Genomic DNA, 25,919 nt, shown 5'->3' on the forward strand with positions numbered 1-25,919 from the left:
TTCATAAGTCCTTTCCGTATAGAGATCTCGAGCTCCCTAAGCATCCTCGAAAATCGTGTTACTGTTCTCAATGACAAACTGTATCGCAAGGTTCTTTGCGTGCATGTCCGTCATCTCGCGCTCAAGGCTCGTGTCACGCATGATGGTAGGCGCAAACACTACAGCCAAGTTCTTGGGAGACATCTGATACCGTTGTTAGTGATTATAGATGATAAGAACAACAGTGAAGGCAACATACCAAGTTCTCGGGTTCACGTTGAGCAACGCGTGCAAGATGGAACATGAGGAATTCAAGACAATCACGATGCCTTTGGGGCATCGAAGCAAACGTCTTGCGTAGGTGATCGCTTCGTTCCGTTTCATCGACAATAGCTGTAGACTATTAGTATGCTGTCATCGGACAAGTCATGAACAAACTCACCATTTGATTCAAGAACTCGCTCATACACGTCAAACGTGAGCAAGGGAATAGGAAGTTTGCGGAAGTATTGCTTCAGCACACTCGTAACAGCAGTGATATCCAGATCAGGGTCTGAGATGTCAAAGTTCTCATCCTTGCTGAAGCCATCCTTGATCATGTTGACCTGAGAGTTACCACCAGTCTTTCGGTAGATACCCTCTTGGTCCATTCCTCTTAGTTCAACCTCTTCGATACATCTTGTGACCACACTGGGAATCTGCCGGCGCTCATGGTCGGCTCGCTCTGCGAGATCAGATCCAAAGAGAACCGTGGCAGGCTCAGCTGCGTCAACGTTGTTCATAGTACCTGCAGAGCCAGACTTGGGCATGGCGTTCTTCTTGCCGAAGAATCCAAAGCCTTGTCGTTCACGTTCACGCTCCTCTTGTCTCTTGGTTAGCGCTGCAGCTGCACTGTGCTTGTCATGCGAGTTAACGCCGTTAGGAGGTCCAGCAGGCGCTTCGACTTGGGCCACAGTCATATTGTAAGGCATTCCAATGTTCTCTCCGCTCAGCTGGCCTTGTTGCTGCATCCTCTCACGGTCGTTCTGGAATGCGACGACGGCTCTGTTGACGCCCTTGGCAACACCTTGGGCCAATCCCTTGGAGCCCTTCTTCCAGTTGAACTTCTTGGCTTGACCCTTTCGGACTTGAACCACAGTTGGTCCGGCTTCGACGATGGGCTCTTCATCAGCAGGAACCAGAGTAGCACCAGTTGAGAGACTAGCAGCGTCGAGGTTGAGGGAAGAGTTGTTCAGACCACCCTTGCCTGGTCCATAAATACCCAGACCTCCAGGAGACTTGATATCTCCTCCAATTTGAGACTTGAAGCGTTCCTGGATCTGATGTGTCAAGTCGTTATTCATATCAGCAAGCTGTGCATTCTTTGACGACAACTGCTCGAATTCAAGCAGGGCACGGTCTCGATCGGCGATAGCTTGATCCTTCTCCTCAAACAACAGATCCCGCTCTTCGTGCAGCTGCTCGATTGCGGCTGACATGGTCTGCTTGACCTTGTCAAGCTTCTGAACAAACTCCTTGATTGCTGAATCCTCAAGATCCCGGGGATCAATAGGTGTCTTGGTCTCCTTTGCACGCTCGACATATCCGGCCAAGACCTCCAGCTGTCGAATCATAATCTCAGTCTGGGTATCAAGAACGGAAACTGTCTTTCGTTTTTCGACTAGCTTCTTGTTAAGGCTCTTGAGATCCTTCTCAGTAGTAAACTGCCTCTCGAGCTCCGCAACTCGCTGCTCCGAGTTCCGTAGTTGCCGCTTAAGGAACGCAGGATCGTCACCTGACGCCAAGGACATGGGGCTGCTGATCTCCTGTGCATGATAATCGTCGGCAACTGGTGTTCGGGGCCAGCGAGGTGACTGTGTCGCCCGTGTAGTCTCGCTAATGCTTCTGGCATGACCAGCTCTGTTTGACAGCTGGTTTGGTGACTCCACGCTATTGGTGCGCCCATGCCTGACAGCGTTGGAAACTCTGCGGAGAATGGAAGTTGAGCCTTCATCTGTACCTAGGATACGCGCCATGTCCTCGTCCAGACTAAAGTCACCACCGCTGCTCCATCTAGGCAACTTTGGTGAGACCTTGGGTGAACTACCGTCGTCCTTCGACTCCTTGCCAGTAGGATGGCTCTTGTTGTTCTGAGAGGCGGGAGGAATGGGAGCCGAACGGGGCTGCATATAAGAATCGGTTGTCTTCTTTTGAGTGGGAGTTTGGCGAGTGGGTGTAGGATCATCAGTGGTATCTTGCCGGTTTTGTCGATTGTTGCCATTAACTAACTTTTGTCAGAGTCTGTCAGTCTCACTTTTGCTTAAGCGAAAACTTACCATTACGTCCTGAAGCAGTTGGAACCTCCTTTCGCGCAAGAGGCTTTGCGTTCTCTGGTCTTGAAGATGTTCTGGTTGACGAGTCCATAGATGCGCGAAGCTCGTCCTCATCCATATACCTCGACTCCTGGGATGAGCGTGACGCAGGTGTGGTGGCGTTGCTATCAGTGTGTGGCAGACCACCCTTACTTGGTCCGTTGCTAGTTCTCGCAGAGTTCGTCTCCGCAGGTATACTTGAGGACTGTGAGCTACTCCTTGAGAGAAGCTTCTTGCTCTTGGGAGCCTCCTGCAACTTGAAGTCCTCCGTAGGTGCGCGGCGGCCGCTTGTTTTCTGGCTCTTCTCGTCGGTAGCAGGCGAGCGTTTACTGGAATCGGTTCGCGAATTCTTAGAATGCTTGCGATCAGGAAGCTTTGGTGCAACGTCGTGCTCTGAATAAGATGGTTGACGTCCTTTCTCCTGGAAAGCAATATGTGGCGTAGAGGTATGAGAGTCGCTTCGCTTCTCAGACGCTGGTTTTGCCGTGCTGAAATAGTCCTTCGACTTGGCCGACTCTGGTAGATTATCTGAAGTTGATTTCGGAGTTGGGTGTGGGCTTGGGTCTAAAGCAACCGAAATCAGGAAGCTATCGGCATCGTTAGAAGTATTGTCGTTCCGGGTCATCATGGTTGAGTTTCGGTTGCTTCGATATGTTGTAGCAGGCAAACTTAAACCGTCAGGCTTTCTTTCAGGAGAACGAGCTGGCCTGGAACTGCTCCTAGATGACGACTCGTTACGGCCGTGATTTCGTGGACGAGGGGAGAGCTCTGTAGCAGTATCTGAATCAGGATCGACCCGATCGTTGGAAAAGGCATTCGGTGGAATGGCGTTGGCGGGAAGAGCGGGCAGTGACTTTTCCGTGATCATAGGTGAATGCTCTTTTTCTCTTGCTTTCGCTGCCGCTGCAGCTTTGGATTTTTTCCTTCGTCGTGCCATCAGTGTTTCGTGGCAGCCCATGCAGAAGATGCCTTGTGAAGTCCGGGCATATCGTAGGTTTTCGATTTTGCGTTTGCAGTTGCGACAGCGGAAACATGTAGCACAAAACGCCTGCTCCCCAGTCAAGATGGCTAGGTCTTCAATCTTATTGCCGCAGGCGCTGCAGCTATATGTGCAGTTGTTGCAGATGAGCGATCCATCTCCGAGAAGCAGTAGGTTCGCATCAGAGTCGAGCAGTGTGCCACAGGTATTACATCGAAAACAGTCCAGATGCCATCGGTTACCGGCTGTCAAAAAGTCAGCTTGCCTCAGGATATGGCGGGATGATTTGCAATCTTGCGGTGAGGTGCAGATGATCATCGCGAATCACCGTGACACATCCCGCTAGACCAGCTAATCCTGAAAATTGTAACGTACCTAATTCGAAGGCTTTTCCTTCTTCGAGGATCTTCCGAGCCTGTTAGCAAACCATTCCTAATGTTCCATAGGTCGGGTAGAACAGCATACCTCTCCGCAACCTTTACAGGGGAAGACATCGTCGGTGTCATTGTCCATTCCAGGACTCTCCAAGTAATCCTCCACGATACCAGCCATTGTGGGCAGTTGTGTTGTGAAGCAGCAAAGATTTGTCTTGTAACTTGGGGTGAAGCGATCGGAATGTGGTGCTCACGGCGGATACGGCGTTCAAGTATGGGGTTGTTGCAGCCCAAGGTAGCAAGCGACACGACGCAACTAAAGAGCAGGCGTCATGGACGAGGTCGTAGCGGAGAGCAAAGGGGTCGGTCGGACCAAGAATCGCGGAGGAACTCGTGTGAGAATCGACGTAAAAAGGACGTTGTTGAAGCGGTCGGTGGGCGGTCGAATCGAAACGGGGTAGCAATATTTTGCTGATAGCTGTCGCACGGTAGTGCCCCTACTGTGAGGGCAACTGATAAGAACTTTGAATGGAGTTCAAAAGTCAGGAAGCAATGAACAGCCCAGCAAAGGTCAGGGTAAGGTCAAGCCCAAGCCAGCAGACAGTGAGAGAAGTCGACGGAGCCAGGCCAGGGGGCGTGTGGAGGGTTTGATGAGGACAAGGGCCTGGGTGTAGAAACGGACCAGGGGCCTCTAACGATGGATTCGCTAGAGGAACGTCGGCCAGGTTGGAGATGAACAATGCAGAAGGTTGTATTCGCAGATTCGACGCAGGAGGAAAAAGAAGCGAATGAATCTCTACGAGAGAGAGAAGCTAAGCTAAGCGATGGATGATGGGCGTTGTGTTGTTACGGAGGACTGTGTCCTGTTCGATGGGATCGGCGTATAACGGACAGACCTGAGCTAAGTGTAAGATGGCGATGGAAGCAAAGATGATGATGAATTCGGCGAAAGAAAGAGGACGTAACAGAAGGGATGACAAAGAGGTTTCGTTGAGACTCAGGTCAGGTCAAGTTCAGCACAGCAGCATAACACAGCACACAATACGACACAACAAATGGAAGGCAAGAAAGACAGCAGAGCAATCTGATCCGGATATGTCGTGGTCCTGGTTCACCCAAGGAGACTGAGAGGAATGAATGGAGACGGACGTCTAGTGAGGTGGGATCCGAATGTGGATGGGATGAACAGCCACTGAAGGGGAGTCCCCAGCCCCAGGGCAGCCCAGGCAGTGGGCAGTGGGCAGTGGGCCAACCCAGGGGATCATCCACTAAACCTGGCAGGGAACAGAGGCAGCGAGAGGGGTTACAGCTTAGGTTCAAGGGGAGAGCCCGCCCGTGGAGGGGAGGGGACCTTGGACCAACGCGCTAAACGGCCCCTAGTTAGTCGTGCCAGGCCTGGGCGGGTTTAGCAGCTCTGACCTGTGTTCTCCAGCCCGTCTCGCGATGGAGTATGTCCATCTGTCAAGAAGAAGTGTCAATCAAAGGGAATTGATGAGCGGTCGGACTTCTACGCTGAAAGAGCAGGGATTGGTACTACCAGTATATCAGGGGCTAATCTCTAGTACTGTACACGCAGCTTCACACAGGATTCGAATTGAGTGTTCGCCGATATGTTTGTCAAATACGTTGCTTGTCTCACCCAACTTTTATCTGATAAACATCCGACGAAGAAGCTCACAACCTTCACATGCTTGGGTCTGGTTGAATTGGATATTTTAACTTTGACCTGCTTTACAGCCTAAGTTGAATCATAATTCCTGCAAATGCGATATGTTCAGAACTTTAGAGCTGTCCCTGCCACTTCACGATTCAATGCGCGGCTATAACAGGGAGAATGTTATTGGAATGATATTGGCCCACGTCTCAGCAACCGCCGTGTCGGAAGATACTGTAGGACTCTTGATCAGGGTCTTTTTTTCAATTGGGAGCTGACGAATTGCATACGTTGTCTATGACTACGGATCGTTTATCTGACTGAGAATTAGTTCGAGTCTTGGTGAATAAGGGGCGTTCTAGTACTCATATACCGATGCTGTAGATGTGAAGTATAGTGACCATGCTGAGTCTGAATACAAGGTATGCAGATTCACTATTGGGCATCAATGGTATCTTATCCGTTCAGAGAAGATACAGAATTGGACATGATTGACAACCTCTAACAATTATGCCCATCACCAAAACTCACCTCAAAGGCTCAAATTCGTTCAATCTCCCTCTCATCTCCAACCCAAAGACGGTCTTCAAACTGACACCCACCACCTGCAGAGATGCCTTGGCTAGCGTATGCCGCTAGACGCAAAGACCCAGGGGCAACAAGCCAGGCCCAGGGGAACACAAAGCAAGCTTTTCTGGCTGAAGGAAGAAGAGGCACACACACACGCACGCACGCGATGTTCACGGAAAAGCCAATGCAGCAAAGAGTCGCCTGTGGCGGCCGCGGCTGGTTATGGATGGACTGGACATTCATGGGGATCGAACTTGTCCTTCTCCACAGTGTCGATCCGATGACATGAACCCCGTCTGCAACAGTAAAGGCCGCTGACGAGACATTGCTTTTGTCAGATATGGAATTCACAGTATGGACAGTCTGTATGGATACAAGCTCTGAGAAGGGTTCGTGAAGCTAGGGAAAGCTGTCGAGACACAATCCACTGACCTCCACTGCAGCTATGGAATGAAGGGAATTTCATAGAGTTGTGGCAAAAACCAAAGCTTCCTTCAACCGTCAAAACCTACAGCGCCTTATTAGGGTTGTGTTGTGTTGCACAAAACGGACACCCGCTTAAACACGATGTGAACCTCAACGCAGCTGCAAGCAGCCATATCGTTGAATTAGGTTCAGTGCATATGTATGTCTTTGTTCATTAATGGCAAAGCAAAGCAAGGGTGTGCATACAAGGCAAAAAGACGGTAAAGCTCGTGTCGTGTTGTGCCGTTCTGATAAAAGCTCCGCTGTTTCAGACAGAGTGATTTTCCCTCTCAGCCTTTGCGTAAGGCATTGACGAAACGCACATCATGAAACGTGTAATGGGATGAGAGGATTTACTCCCTTGTACTCGGTAGAATATGGATGAATGTCAGTCATGCGAGTTGAGTGTGCTCCCCATTTTGAGGGTAACATAACGTTAGTTGGCCTTTTACCATTGTTTGCTCAGTTGCTGATATTAGTGTTGTGCTGTATCTATTTTGGGTTCCTTCATAAGCCAGACTCTCCTTTCCCTTGTCCAATCCATCATGAAACCCACGACCCTGAGAATATATTTGATGCACGTGTCAGAAAGGGGTATAGTCAAGTGGACATGATTGCATGGATCGGTTTCGTGAGCGGGGGTCCTCTTGATATTGACTGGAGCATGTCACGACCACGTCCCTGGAACTTCAATCTCCCCATGAGACGAGACCTCTTTGTTCAGTGAGTAAAGTAACATTGAACCCATGGCTGACAAGCATAAGCATTACACTCTCAGCCTTGAACGTTGCCATTACTACTTACGGAAACCTTCATCTGCAACCCTCAAGATACACAGTCTCGTGGCGGATAGATTCATCAGTTCGACTCGATGTGACATGCCTGACTGATCTTCTCTTCCTTGGGTCCGATGACTTCCTTTGACAGCTGACGAGGCATATCTTGAAACCCCAGCTCCATCACCATCGCTTGTTTCAAGTTGTCAACTCTTCAACTCTTGGGCCACTTTTTCGCTCTTCTTTCCCATTCTAGCATATTTCGCTCTACTTCCGAACGCCATTGTCCTCTCATTACAAAGCCACGTAGCTTAGAACTACTGTACTTGTGCAGTATTAGCCGATAACACAGAGTTTCATGTTTGATCGTCGTCGTACCCTGCGGCAGCTTGAACATAACGTTTATCTATCCGTCACTGGTAAGCGCGCCGGTAACTTACACCGGATCACCATATTCGATCTGACAGATGTAACGTTGATACCAAAGCAGGAATAGGTATATGATCACTTATATATGTTGCTAAAACCGACAAGCTTTCGGTTTTAACACTACCAAGGGTAACTTGCCGTATGTCACCGCCAAGTTGTAGGGGCTGCTGGCTGGACTGTTTCAAAACCTGGAGCTGTCACTGATGGTGACAGTCATCAGCCCGCATACATATGCTCGCAAGCTAGTCCTTGTTAGATGACTGTATCATTGTATTCCAAATTGTTGATGGTCGAGGCACGGGTATAGAACAAAGTTTGGATGAAGCATCTCGAACTTGGGAGTGTCTCGCCATGTCTTCTTTCGAAACTTTGTATTAGTGAAAATGGTACCAAATGAGAGGCCAAGAGTTTTCAAAAGCCAATAAGAGAGATTCACACGGACTCGATCTTGTCAAGTTGCGACAAACTCGGTCATGGTCAACCATTGGTGGTTCGACTTTAGAATTCGATATCATCGTCGGCCGCCGATATTACATGGGGCAGCCTAGTAATAGCAAGCATATATCAAGATCGGAAGTGTTGCTTGACACGGCCTCGCCGTGGCCTTTCTGCAGGTACCGATCATCCTCATACCGATGATCATGCAACGACTTCTGCACTGGCCTGTCTAGCCAGTCTCATACCGCACTGGAACCAAGAAGAGCACCTCAAAGCTCGTTATGATCTGACCTTAGAATGATTTGATTATAGCGGTCATATGGTATCAAACTTGTATGTCAACTTTTGTCTAATCCGATAACAGAACCTCTGAACGCCCTCAACGCAGAACCCATGCTAGGCTGACCCATCCTTCACATCAGCTCTCACTTCTCAGCAACAAGCTTCCTGACCTTATCCAACAATAAAGAACTCTCCCTGCCAAGTTTCTTGTTTCCATTACGATCCCTAGTCTTAGCCATCGCCTTCTTGAACTTTTCCCTCTCAGCAATCTTCTGCTCCCTCTCTTCCCGTCTGCGCTCAAACTCCCGCCGCTTCATCTCAGCCTCCTCCTGGCGCTGTGCTGCTTTGGCGAGCTGCTTGTCGTAGTAGCCTGGTCGTCTGGTTCGCCGTCTGTTGCCATCACTATTGGGCTCACCGACAGAGTTCTCCTGGGCCTTGGCTTCATCTGCCAGCATGAGCTGTCGCGTGGGATGCATCTCTTCGCCTTCTTCCTCAGGCTGCTTCTCCTCGCTGGCGTCTTCTACGGGAGCCTCATCTTGGACTGGCTCGCTCGTCTTTGGTGCAGGCGCATTTTGTTGCTCACGAGCTTTGATCTTTGCATAAGCCTTCTTGACCTTTGCCTTGTGAATCAACTCCTTCTTGACTTTTGTGACTGTGGTTGAATGTGAGTATGTGAAGTGAATGAAAATTTTCAATGGGAAACAGGAGAAAGGACAAACCTTTTCTTCGCCAAGGACCATCTGGCAAGTTCTCTGGACCGACTCTGAAGCCGTGCTTGGGCTTCTTTGCCTCTGGAGCAGTATCGCCGCCTTCGTTTTGATGTTTGGGAGCCATGATTGTGGCTTTGTAAGTGTATGAGGATTGTCGTTGATGAGAATTGAGAAATGTCTCCACTGTCTTCGGTGAAGGAGTGGGTCTGTTGCTGACCGTGACCGACACCGTAATTAACGGCACTTTTAATTTTTAGGTCGGTTTTCGGAGAGTTTCGGTGGAGCTGTGCCATAATCTGATCAACCAAAAGTCAACAGGAGCTCACACGACTTATGCACTGTTGAACTGAACCCAACTGGACTGTTTTGTTTATTTGTTGTGTAACTGACTCAAACGAATACGGTTTAGGGACATAATTGGTCTATAGTTGTAAGTGGGCTGATGGAGGAGATGCTGGTACAACTGTTTCTGGTTGAGGATGCATTGCCAGGTCACACAAGAGAGAGTTTATACTACGTAAAATCGGATGAATGGCTGATTTATGATTGTTGAGCTTCCTATAGAGCCCATCAATAATAAGGCACAGCACAGCTTGTCTCAGTGTTATCCTCAAAGGTACTGCCTCTGTTGCAGGTGTTGTTCTACACGTCAACTGTGCATCACCCATCACACGATTCCAGCCAATGCATGTCAGGGATCCTTCCAACGGCGCTAAACATCAGGTATCCGCAAGGGACGTGAGCACTGTAGATTAGCGTGGGTGAAAAGTTTCTTTTTCTGCTGTGCCTTGTGAGCAATAAGTTGAGATGCTTCATCAGAGACCAAGCCAAAAACGTCGTTAGTTGGATGTGGCATATCTGGGGCTGTAGGTCACTTGATAGAGTGTTGAAGATGTGAATATCAAGACATGAACAAACTATAGTAGAATATCAGCTCACGTTGAAGTACTCGGTATATAACGAGAGATTCAAGAAATGTTGTTTAAACAAACAACTCCTCTATCTATAAAGGCATCAAGGTACATTACTTCCTTGTTAATCTTTGTTCTAGCGTTAGACTTAGCGAATGATTCACACATTCACCGCCATCGGCCCCAGTTGGTGATAGAATTAACGTCGTATCATAACTGTTTGTACCCGGACGGACCTAAACCTAGACCCTGTTGATTTCTGCCCGCCTCATCTCTCTGACTCTCTCTAAACTTATGACCTCTCTCTCTCAACACGGCAGGTCAACAACTCCCGTGATCATTTCATTTCGTCTACTTATTAACCCATCTCCTGCTCTGTAAACGTCTTCATCCTCTAGCTCTTCCGGGGGAAGACGGGACCGCTCCAGACTCACTCCATCGTCAGTGTAACTGGCGTCATATTCGGTGGATGACGTCCCACGATACGATCCCAGATTCCCCATATTCATACTCAGATTCGCATTCTCTCGACCCACGCCGTGCCTGGCTACTGCTCTAATCGTTTTCATCGCATGATACATTATATCCACATCTCTCGGCTCATTAATCAGACCCTTCCTCTACCTTAGCCACGCCCGTTAAATGACAGTATCAGCAACTCTAAAATCCCTGCATTGAATCACCGATTACCTTTTATAACACCACCTCTCGGCTCTTTCGTCTGCTTTATTCATGACGGATTCCACCCAGAAACTGTACGGCTGCTGTTACAGCTATTCAACATCGCCGTCATGCCTATCTTTCAAGCCGACTTAGACAATCACGAATCTATTGAGCCAGCAGCACCTATTGAAGTCGAGGTGACACCCCCAGCTCCGACGCTTAGACGTCTTTCAGAGGAGAGCATTCGAACCGAACTTTGCGAAGGGCCTATCTTTGAGAGTCCACCACAATCAAATACCAACAGCCCAGAGAGAACCGATGGCGCTGAAAATGGGATATCGGATCGAGCTTCTTTAATCGAGAGGCTAAAGAGAGCCCAGTCTCCGACCTGGATCCCAAATCGTCATGTGCGTTGTTCCATTTCTTTGTTGCAATATCCAAATTCTAACAGTCTCACAGTTTGACTCTATTATTCAGCACCACGCTCCTCCTCTTCCTCCTCCTCCTCCTCCCGAGACACAGCGACCTCGATCGCCCTCCGGACCTTCACTACTTGCGCCTGCCCAAATAACACCCGAAAAGAACGACTCCCAATCCGATTTCGACAACAGGTTACGCGATGGCCTCAGCATCGAGCGACCGAGATCGGCCCTACACAGCGGTAACTTCACCGAAGAGGAAGCTGTAGCTAAGGATCGTGCGCCTCCAACAAGTAGATATCCTGCACCAACAGAGAGCTCATGGATTGCAACTTCACCACCGAGACACTATACGCCGTTCCAGCACGATAAAGGAATCCCTTTTACAGGGAGTGCAGAGAGTTTCCGATCAACCACATCGCCTCTATCTTCCTCGCTCTCCTCAAGCTTTGTGTATAAGCCACCTACTAGTCCTTTGGTTCAAGCTCAGAGCTCAGAAGAACACGACATGTCTATACCGAGAGATGGATTTGGATATACTGGGAACAGTCGCTACATGCCAAACTCAGCTTCCTCCTCACCATGGATGTCTCCATCGCCAAGATATTCTCTACCACAACGTGTGCCTTCGTATCGAAGAGAAGCATTCCCATATCAGGCGCATCAACCTCGAAGATCTTTGACCTCGACGCCAAGTTTCATGCAAGCTGGTGCTTCACCACCAACACCTGCTCTTCTTCGCCCTCGGAGGTGCTCTTTAGTTGCAGAGGCCTCGCCGCTTCAGCACGCATCTATGGTTGGATCTTATGAAGAGAGTATTCTTCGTGGTCGCATGTCTACGACCCCTTCTAAGCCGCTGGACTTTGTTGCTCAGATCGGCGTCTTGGGCAAGGGAAAATGCAAGTCTAGTCTGAAATGCCCGCCACATGTTACTCTTTCATTTCCTGCTGTATATTACAGCTACAGCAGCACCTCACATGGTCGATCAAACACGGACGATGGGCCGAGTCCCTATGTTGGTCAAATTGATCTTGAAAACGGTCTTCCTAACCCTGATGATGAGCATCGGGCGAAGAAGAAAGCGCAAAGTCGATTTGCAGACAGGAAGCCCATCGAAGACATGATGGATATCGGTCTTGACAATCAAGGATCTGAACAAATTTCACGCCGAAATTCTCGAGCCAGCCGCAGGTCCGGTTCTGGCTCCGCGAAAGCCCCTCCAGGCGGAAGCTATCGTATTCCGGAGAAGGGGCAGATCCAAATCATTGTCAAGAATCCGAACAAAACTGCCGTCAAGTTGTTCCTGATTCCTTATGACCTAACAGGCATGGAACCAGGTACCAAGACTTTTGTACGGCAGCGCAGCTACTCGGCTGGTCCCATTATTGATCACGCACCAGTGACATCCGAAGCAAACACCGGTGACCGTCCTATCTTGAGATATCTCGCTCACCTGCACATTTGCTGCCCTGCCAAAGGTCGGTATTACCTCTACAAGAGCATCCGCATTGTCTTTGCAAACCGTGTACCCGACGGCAAGGAGAAACTCAGAAACGAAACAACATGGCCGGAGCCTCGCTACACTCCTTACAAGCCCATTCGTCTGATGCATCCTCCGCTGCCTGCACAGTCTGGCCCTGGAGCTATGCTAGCCGCTGAAAAGGCTCTTCGCAGACGTAGCGTAGGGATCTTCCCGGGCCCTTCGTCTCAGGCTTTCGATGCCATGGAGAACATGTTTCGAGTTCACGATTCTCCTACTAGCAGCTCTGCAGCGGGTAACACCTTGCCACTTGACCCGATTCCTTTCTATCTTCCCGGTCGCGTCCGAACTAGCAGCGATGTTAGTAACAGCACAAGCACAACTGCCGCTCTTGGCAACGACATGCGTTCTCCTGGCTCGTCTCAAGCCGGTCGTCCTTCGACCAAGGACTCGACCAATGGTTCACCTTCCGGACCAGCTCTATATGAGAAGCTGAACAAAGGTGAGCCTGGATACGGCGGCAATGCATTCGCTCTCAACAGGTCTGGATCACTTGGTGGTGCTGAAGGCTTGCTCTCCCAGCGCTTGCGTTCTCTGGGGGTGAAGCAACCGTCACCTCCAGAGACACCCAACCGGGGTGACATGTCTCCTTAGACAAAAGTCATTAAGTAATTGCATGTTTCAGCATGCTTTCCGTACATAAAATGCCCTCATTAGAAGGGCTATTATTATAACCAATCATCTGTATATTGGGATATAGAGGGCATCGGTTGCCCTGGATGGCGTTTTTCTTCCCTGTCTAATCATCGGATTGGATCAAAGGAACCTGGTCAGGAGTTATATTGCTTTGAGGCGTTTGGTGTATCTCGATACCAGGCAAAGTTTCAATAGAAGGTCTAGATAGTCAATTGAATCTCTACACACTACACAGCTCTCATATCCTGTAATCGTCATAAAAGAGCCAGCCAGAAAGTGATAATGTTTTGAACTTGACAATGATTCATTGTTGGTCATGACTTCAATTTTCTATTATACAAAAATAGTAGAAATTTTGGGTTTTATACACATAAATCTGTTATACATGATCAATCATCAAACATCTGTCTCCTCAGCTTCTCTACTTGCTGCTTCACTCTTTTGTGGCGTCGTTCTGCTTTATGGGCCCAAGTCTTGTCTCCATGATGATTCTCTTTCGAGTATGGCTTTTTCGGCCGCTCCTCACCGTGTTGCCTCTGGTCATAACGATCCCAGAATGCATTCCAGTAGCTGAAGCGATGGCGGGCGACCTGATCGTCTGGTTTCTCAGATCCCATGGCCTTTGCTTCGATTGTGACGTCGCCTGGTGTATCAGCAATTTTGAGCGCTTGGTTCAGCTCAAAGTTCGCATTTCGTTGAGAATGCCACATAGCAGCATATCGTCGAACTCTGTTGTGCAACATCTCCTTCCATGTCTTGCGGTCGATTACTTCCAGGGGCTCAGATGCAACTCCAAGATTCGACTCACGCTTCCTCTCTTTCTGCAACTCTCGGAGCAGAGTCTCCTTGACTTTCAGTAGAGCATGGTAAGACAGACTCTGAAATACTTTGTCAAGTTCTCCAGGCGAAACTTCTTTACCATTCACTACATATGCCGTAGGCATCGACTGAATCTCCGATGTGGTAAAAGCATGGTGTAGACGAGGGTACTTCTCCTCGACAGTGGATAGCACACGAGAGACATCTCCAGACCAGGCTGCCATCTTACGCATCTCTATCCACTTATGCTGCAGACGGAAGAGAAGGCTGTTGGGAGGCTTCAGGGTACGGGTATTTCGCATCAAACGCGGTATGGGTCGAGGGGGTGCCCAGCCTTGCCACCCTGGCATGAGCATCTTCTCGCACCAGTACAGTGCACGCTCAAATCTGCCCATATCAGAAAGATCACGGACAATGCGTACCCAGTTTTGTCGGGTCAGCTTGAAACCAGCCTCCGTAACCTTGTCGACGGTCTTGCTAAGACTTTCTGGATCGTTTATCTCCTTATATGTCATTGCCACTGCGTCTAAAGCACGAGACAGGGAGTACTCGGTACCAGGCATTATACCATCACCTGAGCGTTTCCGGCTAGATGCATGGACACTTTGCCACGTCTTCTCCCACAGCTCAACGGCCTTGTCGTAGTTCTGATCTGCGTGATGTGCGCGTATCAAAGCAGACATAATATCAGGAGGAAACTGCTCGGTCTTGAACTCAGGGAAGACTTCGACGAATAAACTCATCAGCTCTTCAACGGAGGCAAAGTCTCGAAGCTCGGTAAGTAGAGTGATCGCTCGACCGACCAGTTTAGTTTCTCCCCTGAGTCTTGCGAGATTGCTAGAATCAGTTGGATCAGTCTCCTCGTCCGGCACGGACTCCCCCGTCGTTTTAGCTGCCTCAGAAGCCTTTTGGAAATATGCGACAAATTCTTTGGCCAGATCGTGGGTTCGTTCAACACCTGGCTTTCTCTTAACGGCAGCGCCGACCAGAGCAACCCAAGCACTGAAGGTGACAGGCAAATCTGACTCTTGCAGTCGACGGAAAAGACTTTCAACAAGCTCGTACTCTCCAACACGAGCAGCTCCAGCCATAACGATAGCAAAATGCGCCGCGGTGACAAGGAACAACCTTTCCTGGACACCGCGCTTCAGTAAATTATAAGCGGGATGGATTTGGTTGACTCGGATAAGCGCCTGGAGAAGAAAGGTATATGTCTCATCATCCCATTCCACGCCAAATTCTCTCATGCGCTTGAGTAGTTCATAAACCTTGCTGAGCTTTCCCTCGACGCCGTTGAAGTTGATAAGCTGATTCCATATAGCTCCAGATATGAGCTTACGATGGGTCAGCTCAATGCAAAGGTTCTCCGCCTCGGAAAGGAGGCCATTCTGACAGTATGCTACCACCAGAGCCAGACCTATTTCTTTGGTGATAGGTACCTCAGCTTCCTGTGATTTGGTGAAGATTTCCAGAGTAGTCTCCAAATCACCCCTTTTAGCAGTCATGGCCATGGCGTGTGCATAGGTGTAGGCATCCGGCTCGTGTTTTTCTGCGATATCCTCAAACAGTTTCATGACGGCATCATAGTCATTGGTCCTCATGTAAGCCTTGAGATATGTGTTCCAGCAGTCGAGGTCCGGCTCAACCTGGTATTCATTGACCATCTTGTCGATCTCTTTTTTTGCATTCTCAACGTCTCCAACTTGAGCATACACGTTTATTGTGCTTCTAAATCCACGGGGGGACCGAACCACTTCAGGGAAATCTTCCACGTACTGAGACCATAAATCTGTGACTGCTCGCACATCGCCCCTTGCTGCGTAATACTTGAGATACTTTTCATAGCCCCATTGGTTGAGCCCGCCCTTGAACCGAATCCAGTCCTCTTTAATCTCTTCCAGTCTGGCCGACCTCTTTGGAAAGCAGACTTTGAACATGCCACGGTAGACAGTCATCGCAGGCTGTGCATCTGGCAGTTCCCGAAATTTCTGGTAAATAGGAATGAGTTGCTCCATAGTGGATCGACTTTCCTGCTTTACCATCCAGCGGTCGAACATGGTGTTCAGGTATGTGTTGTATGCATTCCGATCTTGCAGAGTCTCAAGAATGATCATCGCTTGCTTGGGACGGCACGGTTCTCGTAGCGCCATGTTGGCAAAGAACTTCCGGAAGGAGGACAAGGCTAGGGCGGCAACCGGGTCTTCCTTGATTTTCTTATGCTGCTCTGCGCCTTCGCCAACCAAGTAGGCTCGGAAGGCGAAGTAGTGATCTCCCTGTGAAGGAAGAGACCCAAGCTGCTGAAGCCGTTCTAAATCCGGGGCCAACGCTTCGGGTTTTCTCTTGACGCGGTCCTTGTAGAATGAAATCCATACTTCCAAAGCTGCCGACCATTTCTTCGAGTTTATTGCATCCGCCATTAAGTACTCCAGACCATGATTCAACCCTCTCATTTCCAATCCAGTTTTGAAGCACTCCACAGCCGAAGGAAGATCCCCGGACCGTAGAAGCAGGATAATTCCTGCAGTTAAGGTGTCATTATCCCATGAACTTGGTGAGATTTGGCGGAATACTGAGAGGGCTCTTCCTGTTTCAACAATGCTGTGGGAGCGAGACAGATACTGTACTACCCGGCCACGTATGAAACTTCTTTGGTCGTTGTCTAGCACAGAGAACTGGTCCCAAACTTCCTGAAACTGACGACCTTTTCTATCCAATAGCTGTCGAAGTTCCCGTACTTGCTGCAGTTCTGGCTCGGCTTTGGTGTGAACCGTTGGTTTTCCATCAGGAAATAAACTTGGGTCCTCCGCTATGTCGGCTATCTCATAAGGACGTGACTTCTCAGTCGATGGGTCGGGCTGATCAGGAGTCGTCGTTTCGGTCGTTTCAGTCTTTTCATTTGCTTCATTTGTTTCGGTCGTATTCGGAGGTATTATCGATGAGTATGGTCGTCTTGTCGGAACGATTGCAGTTCTCTGCGCATGCTGAGAGTTGGGTAGTTCAGGGTAGAGGCGGCATAACAGAGGAATAGTCGATTTTGGGTAAAGGAAGTCGAGGACCAAGACTGATGCAAGTAGATTTGGCTGTAGTTGCTTTGTTTCCGGTTCGGAGGTGGCAACCTTAGCAGTTCTCATCGAGCCAGGCAAGGAACTGGAAAGGTCGATAGCGGAGGCTCCATGTTGCCAGAAGCCTGTATGTAATCGTCGAGATCGAATCGAAGTCTTGTGAATGACACGCTGGAGACTGCGCGACTCCAAAGTGGCAGCTGTTCGCTCGAGCATTGAAGTCAAGGGAAGGTTGTGTATTAAGTCGAAAAGTTAAAGACAGACGTTGTCATGCTTGGTGGCAAGTAGACGAGAGGATGAAGTCTAATGATGGAAACTGAGTTGCAGGAATCCGAACTAGAGTGCCTCAAACTCGAACCGATAAAGAGCGGTTGTATTATACACACGGCAGAGCCGTAGAAGTGAGAAAGAAATGTTCTATCAAATAAAGTAACAAGACTCCAATCGCTATGTTCAGAAAAAAAGTTTAGCTCGGCTCTCACAGAGTTCGAAGTCGTTAACATCAGCCGATATCCACCATCGAAAATGGCCTAGGGGTGTTATCTGGCCAATGAAATAGTCTTCCTGGCCCTTGGCGGGGTTGGCCGTTTTGCCTTCAGGAACCTTCACAACCATCATCGACTCTAGATTTTGTGGTTCATCGGTGGATCTTTTACTTATGCCTCAGTATTATTATAGTTAAATCCATGCTATGGATGTCACTATTCTTCTCTTTATGAAGACTGCAAGAACATCAAATACAATTATAAATTCAGATACATTCAGAGTATAGTAACTGTCGTTTCATATATTCATCAATTTATTCTGGTGGATGTCAACCCAAGATATCTTCTTTTTGGTCTCTCATACACAAGAAGCCATCATACAAAATCTCATAGCGCCGCCATCTTATCCATAAACACGGCTATTTCGAAGAGATCCAATTTCCCAATAATATGAAGGAAAAAAAGAAGAAAAAAAAACACCCAGTGAAACCAATATCATGACACAATCTGGCAACTCCGAGATAACCAGCTCTCAGCGCAACAGAACCCAGAAAAAGAAACCAAAGACAGCGCAGTATCCGGTCATCGTACATAAAGAATTAAGAATATGGGTATCGGCCTGGTTTCCGGTTTTTTGTCTTATACATCCACTCGAGGGCGACAAGACATCAGTATCTGAAAAGCAAATGATAAGATAGACAAGCGATATCGATTTTATGTGTTGGACTTCGCCTCGTCTGTTGTGTCAGAAGAAGAGGCTCGGACCTCGTTTCGTAGTCCTGAAAGACCATCAGTGGGTTGCTGAGCTGAAAGCTCCATCTCCAACCGAGGACCCCGGCTCTGGCTCCGAGTTCGCTGCCTTCGTCGAATTGGTCTATGCTGTTGGAGTTGCTGTTCGATAGGAGATGCAACTCGGGAAGGGCAATGCTCTCGACGGAGGCGGGCATGGAGGAGTCGACGTCTTGTGGGAGATGGCACTCTTCTAGGTGAGGATGGACGGGATGTGTAGCTCAGAGCTGGAGAAGCAGCACGACGACGAGAGCGGCCTCGCAAGTTGCTGGATTCGTCTGCTGGTGCAGCTCGGAATGACCGGACGCTTCCTCGGGTCATGCTTCGTTCTCTCTTACGGCCTCGTAGGACATCGTGATCGGCATTTGGGGAAACGACAGTCGGCGGCTCAGTGTAGGATGAAGAGCCGGGTGCGACTCGAGCAGTCATGTTGTGCTTTCTTTATCGTGGTATGTGATGGGAGTTGGAGTTTGGTGTTTGTGAAACTGCAGATAAGTCAAGGCGAGATAAGTAGTTAAGTTATATGCAGAAGATAAAGAGTAGAGACGGGTAGATCAAAGTAGCAACGAAGGTATCGAGTCAACAAGTCAACTTTATGGTGTTTGGGGTCACTTGAGCAACGACTGAGTGGTCAAATGCGAGTAGACGTGGCAGGGATGATCATATAAGTCAAGGTCAGTTTTTTTGTTTTGCCTGGGCAGTTGATCAAGAAGATGAGGGAGGTAGAGGGCCTCACTCGGGATTTATAAATAGGGATTACCAGAAGAAAAAGTATGTAAAAGGGGGAAAAACAACTCGGGAATGGTACTGTAGTTCCAAGGGATTGAAACCTTGAAGGTCCAAGGGATAGACCCGGTGGAGGGTGTAGCGTAGCGAGGAGCTAGACGCTAGACGCTAGAGTTAGTGAAGTGTGGGGTGCGGCATTGACATCCGGAGATGGCCCCCGTTGTTTGACATGGAACTTTCAAGCAAAAATGGACTTGAGGATGCGTCTCATCTCATGGTTTGTCCGCTCAATCATCTGATGGGATGGTCACTTTTTGCACTCGCTTACGAATAATGACCCCTGAAACTACGGACATTTGTTTGTTTATCTGCTGCTATCCAGTGCTTGTCATTTATGCACATGCAATGACAATATCATAATAATACTTCATGCTAAGCACGTTTACTTCATACAGTATGATACAGCTGAACGTACGTACTGATAAGCTGATGGTGTTACAGAGAGGTCGGCCTCACGTTGGCGCTGAACTTTGATGCTTAGCCTCCAACGCAGGATCGAACCTTGAAGAGCAGCATCTTGTTCGCACGATGGGGCGTCAAGGTGTCTTCCATTGCTTTCCCCGCGCGGAGCAGGCCGTTGGATAAACTGCTACGCTACCTTTGCAGTGTAACTATCCCTGGGTGTACCGGTATGACTGACTGACTGTATTGGCTTGGCCCTCCCTCCAAGACAATTCGTCAATAAAAGCCATACACAACTGGTATGGAAGGGCTTCACTCACTCAAGCCCAACCCCAGTCGCAGATGCTTGAGCTGACGAAACATGACGATGCATACCATGACGTACATGCCGACGTATCAGCTCTGATGTTATCTGTGCCTGTATCATATCCAGAAGATTGCGAGGTTACAATTACAAAACGTCTGCATCAGCAACTTAGCCGCCAGATACTGCAACTCATGAGATGATAGCCTGCAATTGCCTTTTGTAACCGTCAATATCAGCAGTTTGGCCATGTGTTTTCCAAGGTTGGCGTGCTTGTAAACCCTCCATCACGAGTTGCACGCGATCAGAGGAGTTTTGTTAGCGCCCAGGCACTCTCCAACCAACCAACTCTCGTTAGTTCTAGGGAACAGTAACTAGATTGGCGGCTTCGCCTCCAAGTGGTGGCGTTCTTGAAGATTCCTGGTGTCAATCATTTCAGTTCGTAGATATTCTAAAAACATCCGTCCAAACGAAAAACCAAAACCTTGGCTTGTTCCGAAGAGTGATGCAGATATGTGAGGTAACACTAGGGCCGAGGCTATTCTACTGATGCTGTCCAACGCTCTTTGATTGTGGAAAGGTTAAAGGAGGAAGGGGGAAGTAAATTCCGTTTGTCTTGTCACGGGAAACGGAATGGGAATTGCAGAGTAACTTAATCTCTCGGGTTGATGCTCCGAAAGTACGATAGACTTTACATCATATGCCCTTAGAGTATTGGTATTGTTGGTTAGGACAGATAGATCGTCGTGATCTGTTCCTCGGCGGACTCAATTGTCCGTGATGCCGTCCCCTCCGTATTATCATCCGGGCTTTTGGACCCCAAAATATCATTGGTTAGCGGTGTCTAAAGAGAAAATAAGAAAGGAGATGAGAATAAATAGATGTAATGCAAAGAAATAGCAACTTCCGCATTAGTTAATATGAGAAGATGTTAAGTTCATGCTCGTTCCTCAACCAAAAGATCATCGTCACTAAAAGCCAATCGATCTCAACTCCCTTCCGGGCCTTGGTTAGGTCCGGCTACCGCTCAGGGGTGAGTATCCACCAATCAATTCCGGCCCCGGTTCCCATGCCTGCCCAGGCCTAGTCTCACTCGCTGTGGAGGCTGCTGTGAACTGGAGTCTGGTGCTGTTTTTTTTTGTTTTTGTTTTGGGCCTGTCACAAGCTTCCATTTGAATAATTGAGGAGCTCTCGTCATGTCCAGTCAACCTGGAACCTCAAACAGGCACACATCGTCATTCTGTAACCAGCTTCGTTTTGGCTGTCACTGCCAACAAAAGCCTCCAGGACTTGTTGTTGATTCGTTTCTCTTCTTAATACTGCCCTTATTCACTTTCTCTTCACTACCTCCTTCTTGATAAACTATATTACTCCTTTTCTCGAATAACAACAACATCCATTTATAATCTTATCCCTCCACCCCCTTTCAACCTAAATCAACACGCGTCACGATCGAAGAACCGAACGAATTCTCCATCAACGAACCCAACTCCTAAAATTTCGACCTCTGCCTAGGGAATGGCCTTGAAAACATTCTAATCCCGCTCCAATCACTCTCTCCATCTCCATCCACCTTATTCCCATCCGTCGCCAACATGCCTCGATCACGACCCGCAACAACAGGCTATGAACGCCTCGCACAGGCGGACGACATCAGCGACGACTCAGATGAGGATCCCCTCTCCCAATCCTACGCATCGCTACAGCCCGCGGCTGCACCACGATATGCCCCCGTAACTCAACCGCGCCATCGTTCTGGCATGGCCAGTCCCAAATCATTTGCCTCGTCATCACAACCCAAATTTCGCCATCGTTCCGGAAGCAGCGCCGGTGTCGATCTCAAGGCCATCAATGCCCGCCTGGAGCGATGGGCAGACGAGATTGCTTCGCGTTTCAAGCGCAAGGGGAAGAATCAGCAAGGTGAAGAGGAACGGCTTGAAATTCACTATTCTGTCTTCCAACCTCCCGAGGGTGTTCGCCCGGTGACCGCTGAGAGTATTGCTGCGCCGCAGGAAGGTGTCATGACTAGAGCAGAGTTTGAAATTATCGTGGAAAGCGTACGGAGTGCTATTCGGCAAGAAATTCACCCAAGTATGATTTCTCAGGGCAGTTCTGGTAGTTACTTTGCCCGAAATCCCGATGGCAAGATTGTCGGTGTTTTTAAGCCCAAGGACGAGGAGCCATACGCCGCAGGAAACCCCAAATGGAACAAGTGGATTCACAGAAACCTGTTCCCTTGCTGCTTTGGAAGAGCCTGGTACGTCATCTTCGCGGCGGCTTCCCAGTGTCATTGCTAACGTTTCTGCAGCCTTATTCCTAACCTCTCGTATGTCAGCGAAGCAGCTGCCTACGTACTCGATTGCCAACTTCGAACACATCTCGTTCCATACACCGACGTTGTATGGCTTGCTTCCAAATCCTTCCACTATCCATTCTGGGACCGCCGCAAGTTCCATCGCAAGAAGAAGCCTCTGCCAGCGAAGCCCGGCAGCTTCCAGGTCTTCCTCAAGGGTTTCAAGGATGCCAACGTGTTCCTTCGTGAACATCCTTGGCCGGATCAATATTGGTCAGGATTCCGTACAAACGATGGTCAGAGTAAGAAGAAGAGGAGGTGGACGGAGAGCTGCCGCCCATCAGGAAACGCCTCGCCGAACGACGGATACAACAGCGACGACGAAGAAGCTGCCCAAGCCGCGAATCTTTTAGGTCCTGATAACTTCATTTGGACCGACAACTTAAAAGAATCTCTGCGGGAAGAGCTTGAGAAGCTGGTCATTCTTGACTACATAATGCGAAATACAGATCGTGGTCTGGACAATTGGATGATCAAGGTTGATTGGGAGACAGGCAAGGCCTCGATAGCATCAGACCCCATTCAAATGAACATGGAACCAGTCGCCGAGGAAGAGGGCCCTCGACCTGTCGATCTTTCGCAACAAGGGCCTCGTGCTACGAGAGCGTCATATCCTTATAAGACCCAGAGACCTATGAGTGCCTCAAGCCGACAACCAGCAGGAAACGAGCCAGCAATTACCATTGGAGCTATTGACAACTCGCTGTCATGGCCCTGGAAACATCCGGATGCTTGGAGAAGGTAAGGACATAGGTCACCGGTATAAAAAGCGTGCTAATCTTGCGTTCTCAGTTTCCCCTTTGGCTGGCTTTTCCTCCCTGTAGACCTCATCGGAAGGCCATTTTCTCAAAAGACACGAGATCACTTTCTACCACTGCTCACATCCACATCATGGTGGACTCAGACCATTCTCGCTCTAAAGAGGGTGTTCCAGATGGATGTTGATTTCCAAGAGCGCATGTTTGCTAAGCAAGTCGCCGTCATGAAGGGTCAGGCCTGGAACGTCGTTGAGACACTCAAAACTCCAGACCATGGCCCTCTTGAACTGACCCGCCGAGCGAGAGTTTGCGTCTGGGATGATCTAGTTGACGTGCCTGTTGCTGTTCCTATGCGTAATACGTCCTCGGAAGTCCGCCGCAACCCCCACGTTCGTCAATCCATGGATGAGGCCGACATTGCCAGTTCGGCTCCGACCAATAATCCTCCAATCGAGGACCTTCTCGGTCTGGCTAGTGCACCCGCCGATATGCCTCATCCAGGTAGATTTGAGCTCTCATCTCCGACAGGCGAGACTGCTCAGTCACCAGATGAGGTACCCTCAAGCGAACCCAACCTCCTGGCACCAGCGGGGCAGCAACAGAACGGTGGAGACATAGCCAAGCGTCCCACGGTTCAGGCAGCTGGGTTTAGGAACAGTTACCAGGGTCCTGTTCGTGCACTCAACATGTATGAACCAGCACGCCAGCAGGTGCCGCGACAGCAACGAAGATATTCATTTGCCAACGCTGCGGCCCGTCGTAACAGCAACACCATCGCACAGCAGTATTATGGTGACAATGAGAACTACACCGACGACCTAGAAGGTGACCTAGGATATGCTGCTGCAGAGGGGCAGATGGGCAACCAACGCAAGGTCATTGTTGAGCGGCTCGAAGCCGTCAAGAGTAGGAACCCCGTCTTTACCTGCTGGTAAGGGCCTCAACCTTGGCTGCAGCATTTTGTTTGCTTTTGATTTGAACGGCTGGCTATTTTCAAAGACTGCAGGCATTGGATACATTATCTCTGCCAAGGTCTCAGCCGTCACGTCACCTCACAGTGTGGCCTTCCCAATATATCATTCCGTGAGGTTGCATCCCTTATTAGGGTCACCTTGATCTTATAAATCCAGGGGTAACCTGTTACATCCGTGCAGTTCCCTTCTTGGCCAATATGCAGTTTGTTCGAAAATTTGGTTGAGCGTTACTGGTTCGGGGTTTATATGCATAATGCTGGTCACCGGGAGGTTTCCTCCAGAGACACAATGATCCTTTTGGAACACTTGTCTCATTGCAAGCCAACGTACCATCGGTACGAAAAGAGGAAACAGGCCGCGCAGGTTTGCAGGCAAGCCACAGAATCTAAGCTGACTTGCATGACGAGAATTCGAAAACCAAGCGAGGATGTGTGCAAGCAGAGCGGGGTCAAGAGCTGACCTGTCATTGCTGTACAGTATGATTCAAAGGTTATGGTTCGGATTTTGTTGTTCTTATCCTGGTGAAGGATTCGGTGTTGCCTTGGAGTTTTGGACTAAAGACGCCGTACGGGTTATGATGATTAAAATTCAGATGTCGTTATGATAGCCCACCGCAGAATAGAAGGATACGGATACAGGCTATAACCCAGTCATTTTTGGACGTCCTGCTGTAGCATCCATGACTTAGTTTGTAGATACTGTTGAAATCTTGAGCCCTCCAAAGTGCCGTGCATACTGGGTTATCTGAGGAATAGAAACTGAACGATGTGGTTAATCCCACGGAATAGCGGAACAGTGCCCATATAATCGCGCCCACCAATTTCCCGGGTTTCTGGTCAGAACCCGAGAGTCTGGGTCGGTAAACCATGGCTTGAGCATGGTTCCCCTGTCTTTGTAGTATCAGCCGTAGCGCATAACCGTTCTACTATCGGTTAGTTGGCAATAGTAATTCAGACAAAGTGCTACCAGAGCTGAGCTTTTGCTCTCCAATCTTGCATGTCGGTGTCCTGCCCAATCCACCATGTCTTTGAACAAACCGCGGCTAAGTTTATCCGAGTGATGGAGTTATCATATGAGGCCGCACCACGTAGTCAGAAAGGTAACAGTCAATTGACGATCCTCCTTTGGCGTGCAGCCTGGCAGCCTTTTGGACTCGGCGCTTTATCCACCCACAGACTCCATGATGGCGGCCCGTAGCGGCTGTTCAAAGGCTGCGTGTGGGTAAGGGAGCCACTGGACCCTCCGAAGCTGTGTGTGTGACAGTTAGAACGTACCAACTTGCCAGCCTGCTGGTGTCGTCGCTTGCGATATGCTCAGACCGTGCTGTTGATGCCACACAATTTTAAAGGTCTTTGATGAAGCCAAGAACACCATTTGGCAAGATTTTCAATCTGCTATCGCCTTCCTTTCTGAAGCACCCAACGTGATCTCTGGTGCGGTCATGGGACAGGCGGATCGTTACTTACAAGTTATCGCAACCTCGCAAACCGTGGACACTTCCCATTCGTTGGTAGGGTTTCTCGTCGTCTCCGTATCCACAAGACCCTTTGTGAGACTTGATCATTGTGAGCCTATGACCGGATCAAGTAAGCTCTCCCAGGTTACCCCTGTTAATATAAGGATGCGGCAATAGGGACCATCGATTGTCATCATCGAGGTCCTTTCTCTGCGTGTCATGAGCTGACAGAGGGCTTTCGCTCGTCACCACCTGCAGCGTTACAACCTGCAACGGCCCGTCAATGTGTACATCAACACTAGTAGAGGTACGACGTTGGACAAGTAGCATTCTTTCGTCCCAGTTTTCGTCAAGACTTCTTTTCAGAATTCGATAGGTCGTATGATGTTAATGGTGAAGCCCAGAGAATGAATTAGCCGAAGGGGGGTAGCAAATGCACGCCAGCCGCGAGAACCTATCCAATGCAACTTAGCGGCCCATCACCAGCATATATGCGGCCATGAGACCTCCCTTTTACACGCCTCTGCCACTAGGAATCTTCTGTATTCGAGCTCT

The 25,919-nt window shown here is 49.1% G+C and overlaps 6 protein-coding genes across 6 annotated transcripts; 2 read left to right on the forward strand and 4 right to left on the reverse strand.

Moving 5' to 3' along the window:
• Positions 1-36: 36 nt before the first annotated feature.
• BKA55DRAFT_540239 (uncharacterized protein) lies at positions 37-3,861 on the reverse strand (the record flags this gene model as incomplete). Its single annotated transcript, XM_046190234.1, has 6 exons — positions 37-183; positions 239-372; positions 422-2,242; positions 2,295-3,554; positions 3,685-3,715; positions 3,775-3,861. 6 exons carry the CDS (start codon positions 3,859-3,861, stop codon positions 37-39), a joined length of 3,480 nt encoding a protein of 1,159 aa, XP_046048613.1.
• A 4,579-nt stretch (positions 3,862-8,440) lies between these two features.
• BKA55DRAFT_540240 (uncharacterized protein) lies at positions 8,441-9,131 on the reverse strand (the record flags this gene model as incomplete). The annotated part of the gene is made up of 2 exons (XM_046190235.1): positions 8,441-8,949; positions 9,017-9,131. The coding sequence occupies 2 exons, from the start codon at positions 9,129-9,131 to the stop codon at positions 8,441-8,443; spliced, it is 624 nt and encodes a 207-aa protein (XP_046048614.1).
• A 1,578-nt stretch (positions 9,132-10,709) lies between these two features.
• On the forward strand, positions 10,710-13,134 carry BKA55DRAFT_513629 (uncharacterized protein; the record flags this gene model as incomplete). Its single annotated transcript, XM_046187911.1, has 2 exons — positions 10,710-10,988; positions 11,041-13,134. The coding sequence occupies 2 exons, from the start codon at positions 10,710-10,712 to the stop codon at positions 13,132-13,134; spliced, it is 2,373 nt and encodes a 790-aa protein (XP_046048615.1).
• A 431-nt stretch (positions 13,135-13,565) lies between these two features.
• On the reverse strand, positions 13,566-17,273 carry BKA55DRAFT_540242 (uncharacterized protein; the record flags this gene model as incomplete). The annotated part of the gene is made up of 1 exon (XM_046190236.1): positions 13,566-17,273. One exon carries the CDS (start codon positions 17,271-17,273, stop codon positions 13,566-13,568), a length of 3,708 nt encoding a protein of 1,235 aa, XP_046048616.1.
• A 983-nt stretch (positions 17,274-18,256) lies between these two features.
• On the reverse strand, positions 18,257-18,760 carry BKA55DRAFT_540243 (uncharacterized protein; the record flags this gene model as incomplete). Its single annotated transcript, XM_046190237.1, has 1 exon — positions 18,257-18,760. One exon carries the CDS (start codon positions 18,758-18,760, stop codon positions 18,257-18,259), a length of 504 nt encoding a protein of 167 aa, XP_046048617.1.
• A 2,658-nt stretch (positions 18,761-21,418) lies between these two features.
• Positions 21,419-23,869, forward strand: BKA55DRAFT_690937 (phosphatidylinositol 3 and 4-kinase-domain-containing protein; the record flags this gene model as incomplete). The annotated part of the gene is made up of 3 exons (XM_046199585.1): positions 21,419-22,080; positions 22,132-22,917; positions 22,969-23,869. 3 exons carry the CDS (start codon positions 21,419-21,421, stop codon positions 23,867-23,869), a joined length of 2,349 nt encoding a protein of 782 aa, XP_046048618.1.
• Between the last annotated feature and the right edge of the window lie 2,050 nt (positions 23,870-25,919).

The sequence above is a fragment of the Fusarium redolens genome, assembly GCF_020744475.1.
Source record: "Fusarium redolens strain MPI-CAGE-AT-0023 chromosome Unknown BKA55scaffold_9, whole genome shotgun sequence".
Classification (NCBI taxonomy): domain Eukaryota; kingdom Fungi; phylum Ascomycota; class Sordariomycetes; order Hypocreales; family Nectriaceae; genus Fusarium; species Fusarium redolens.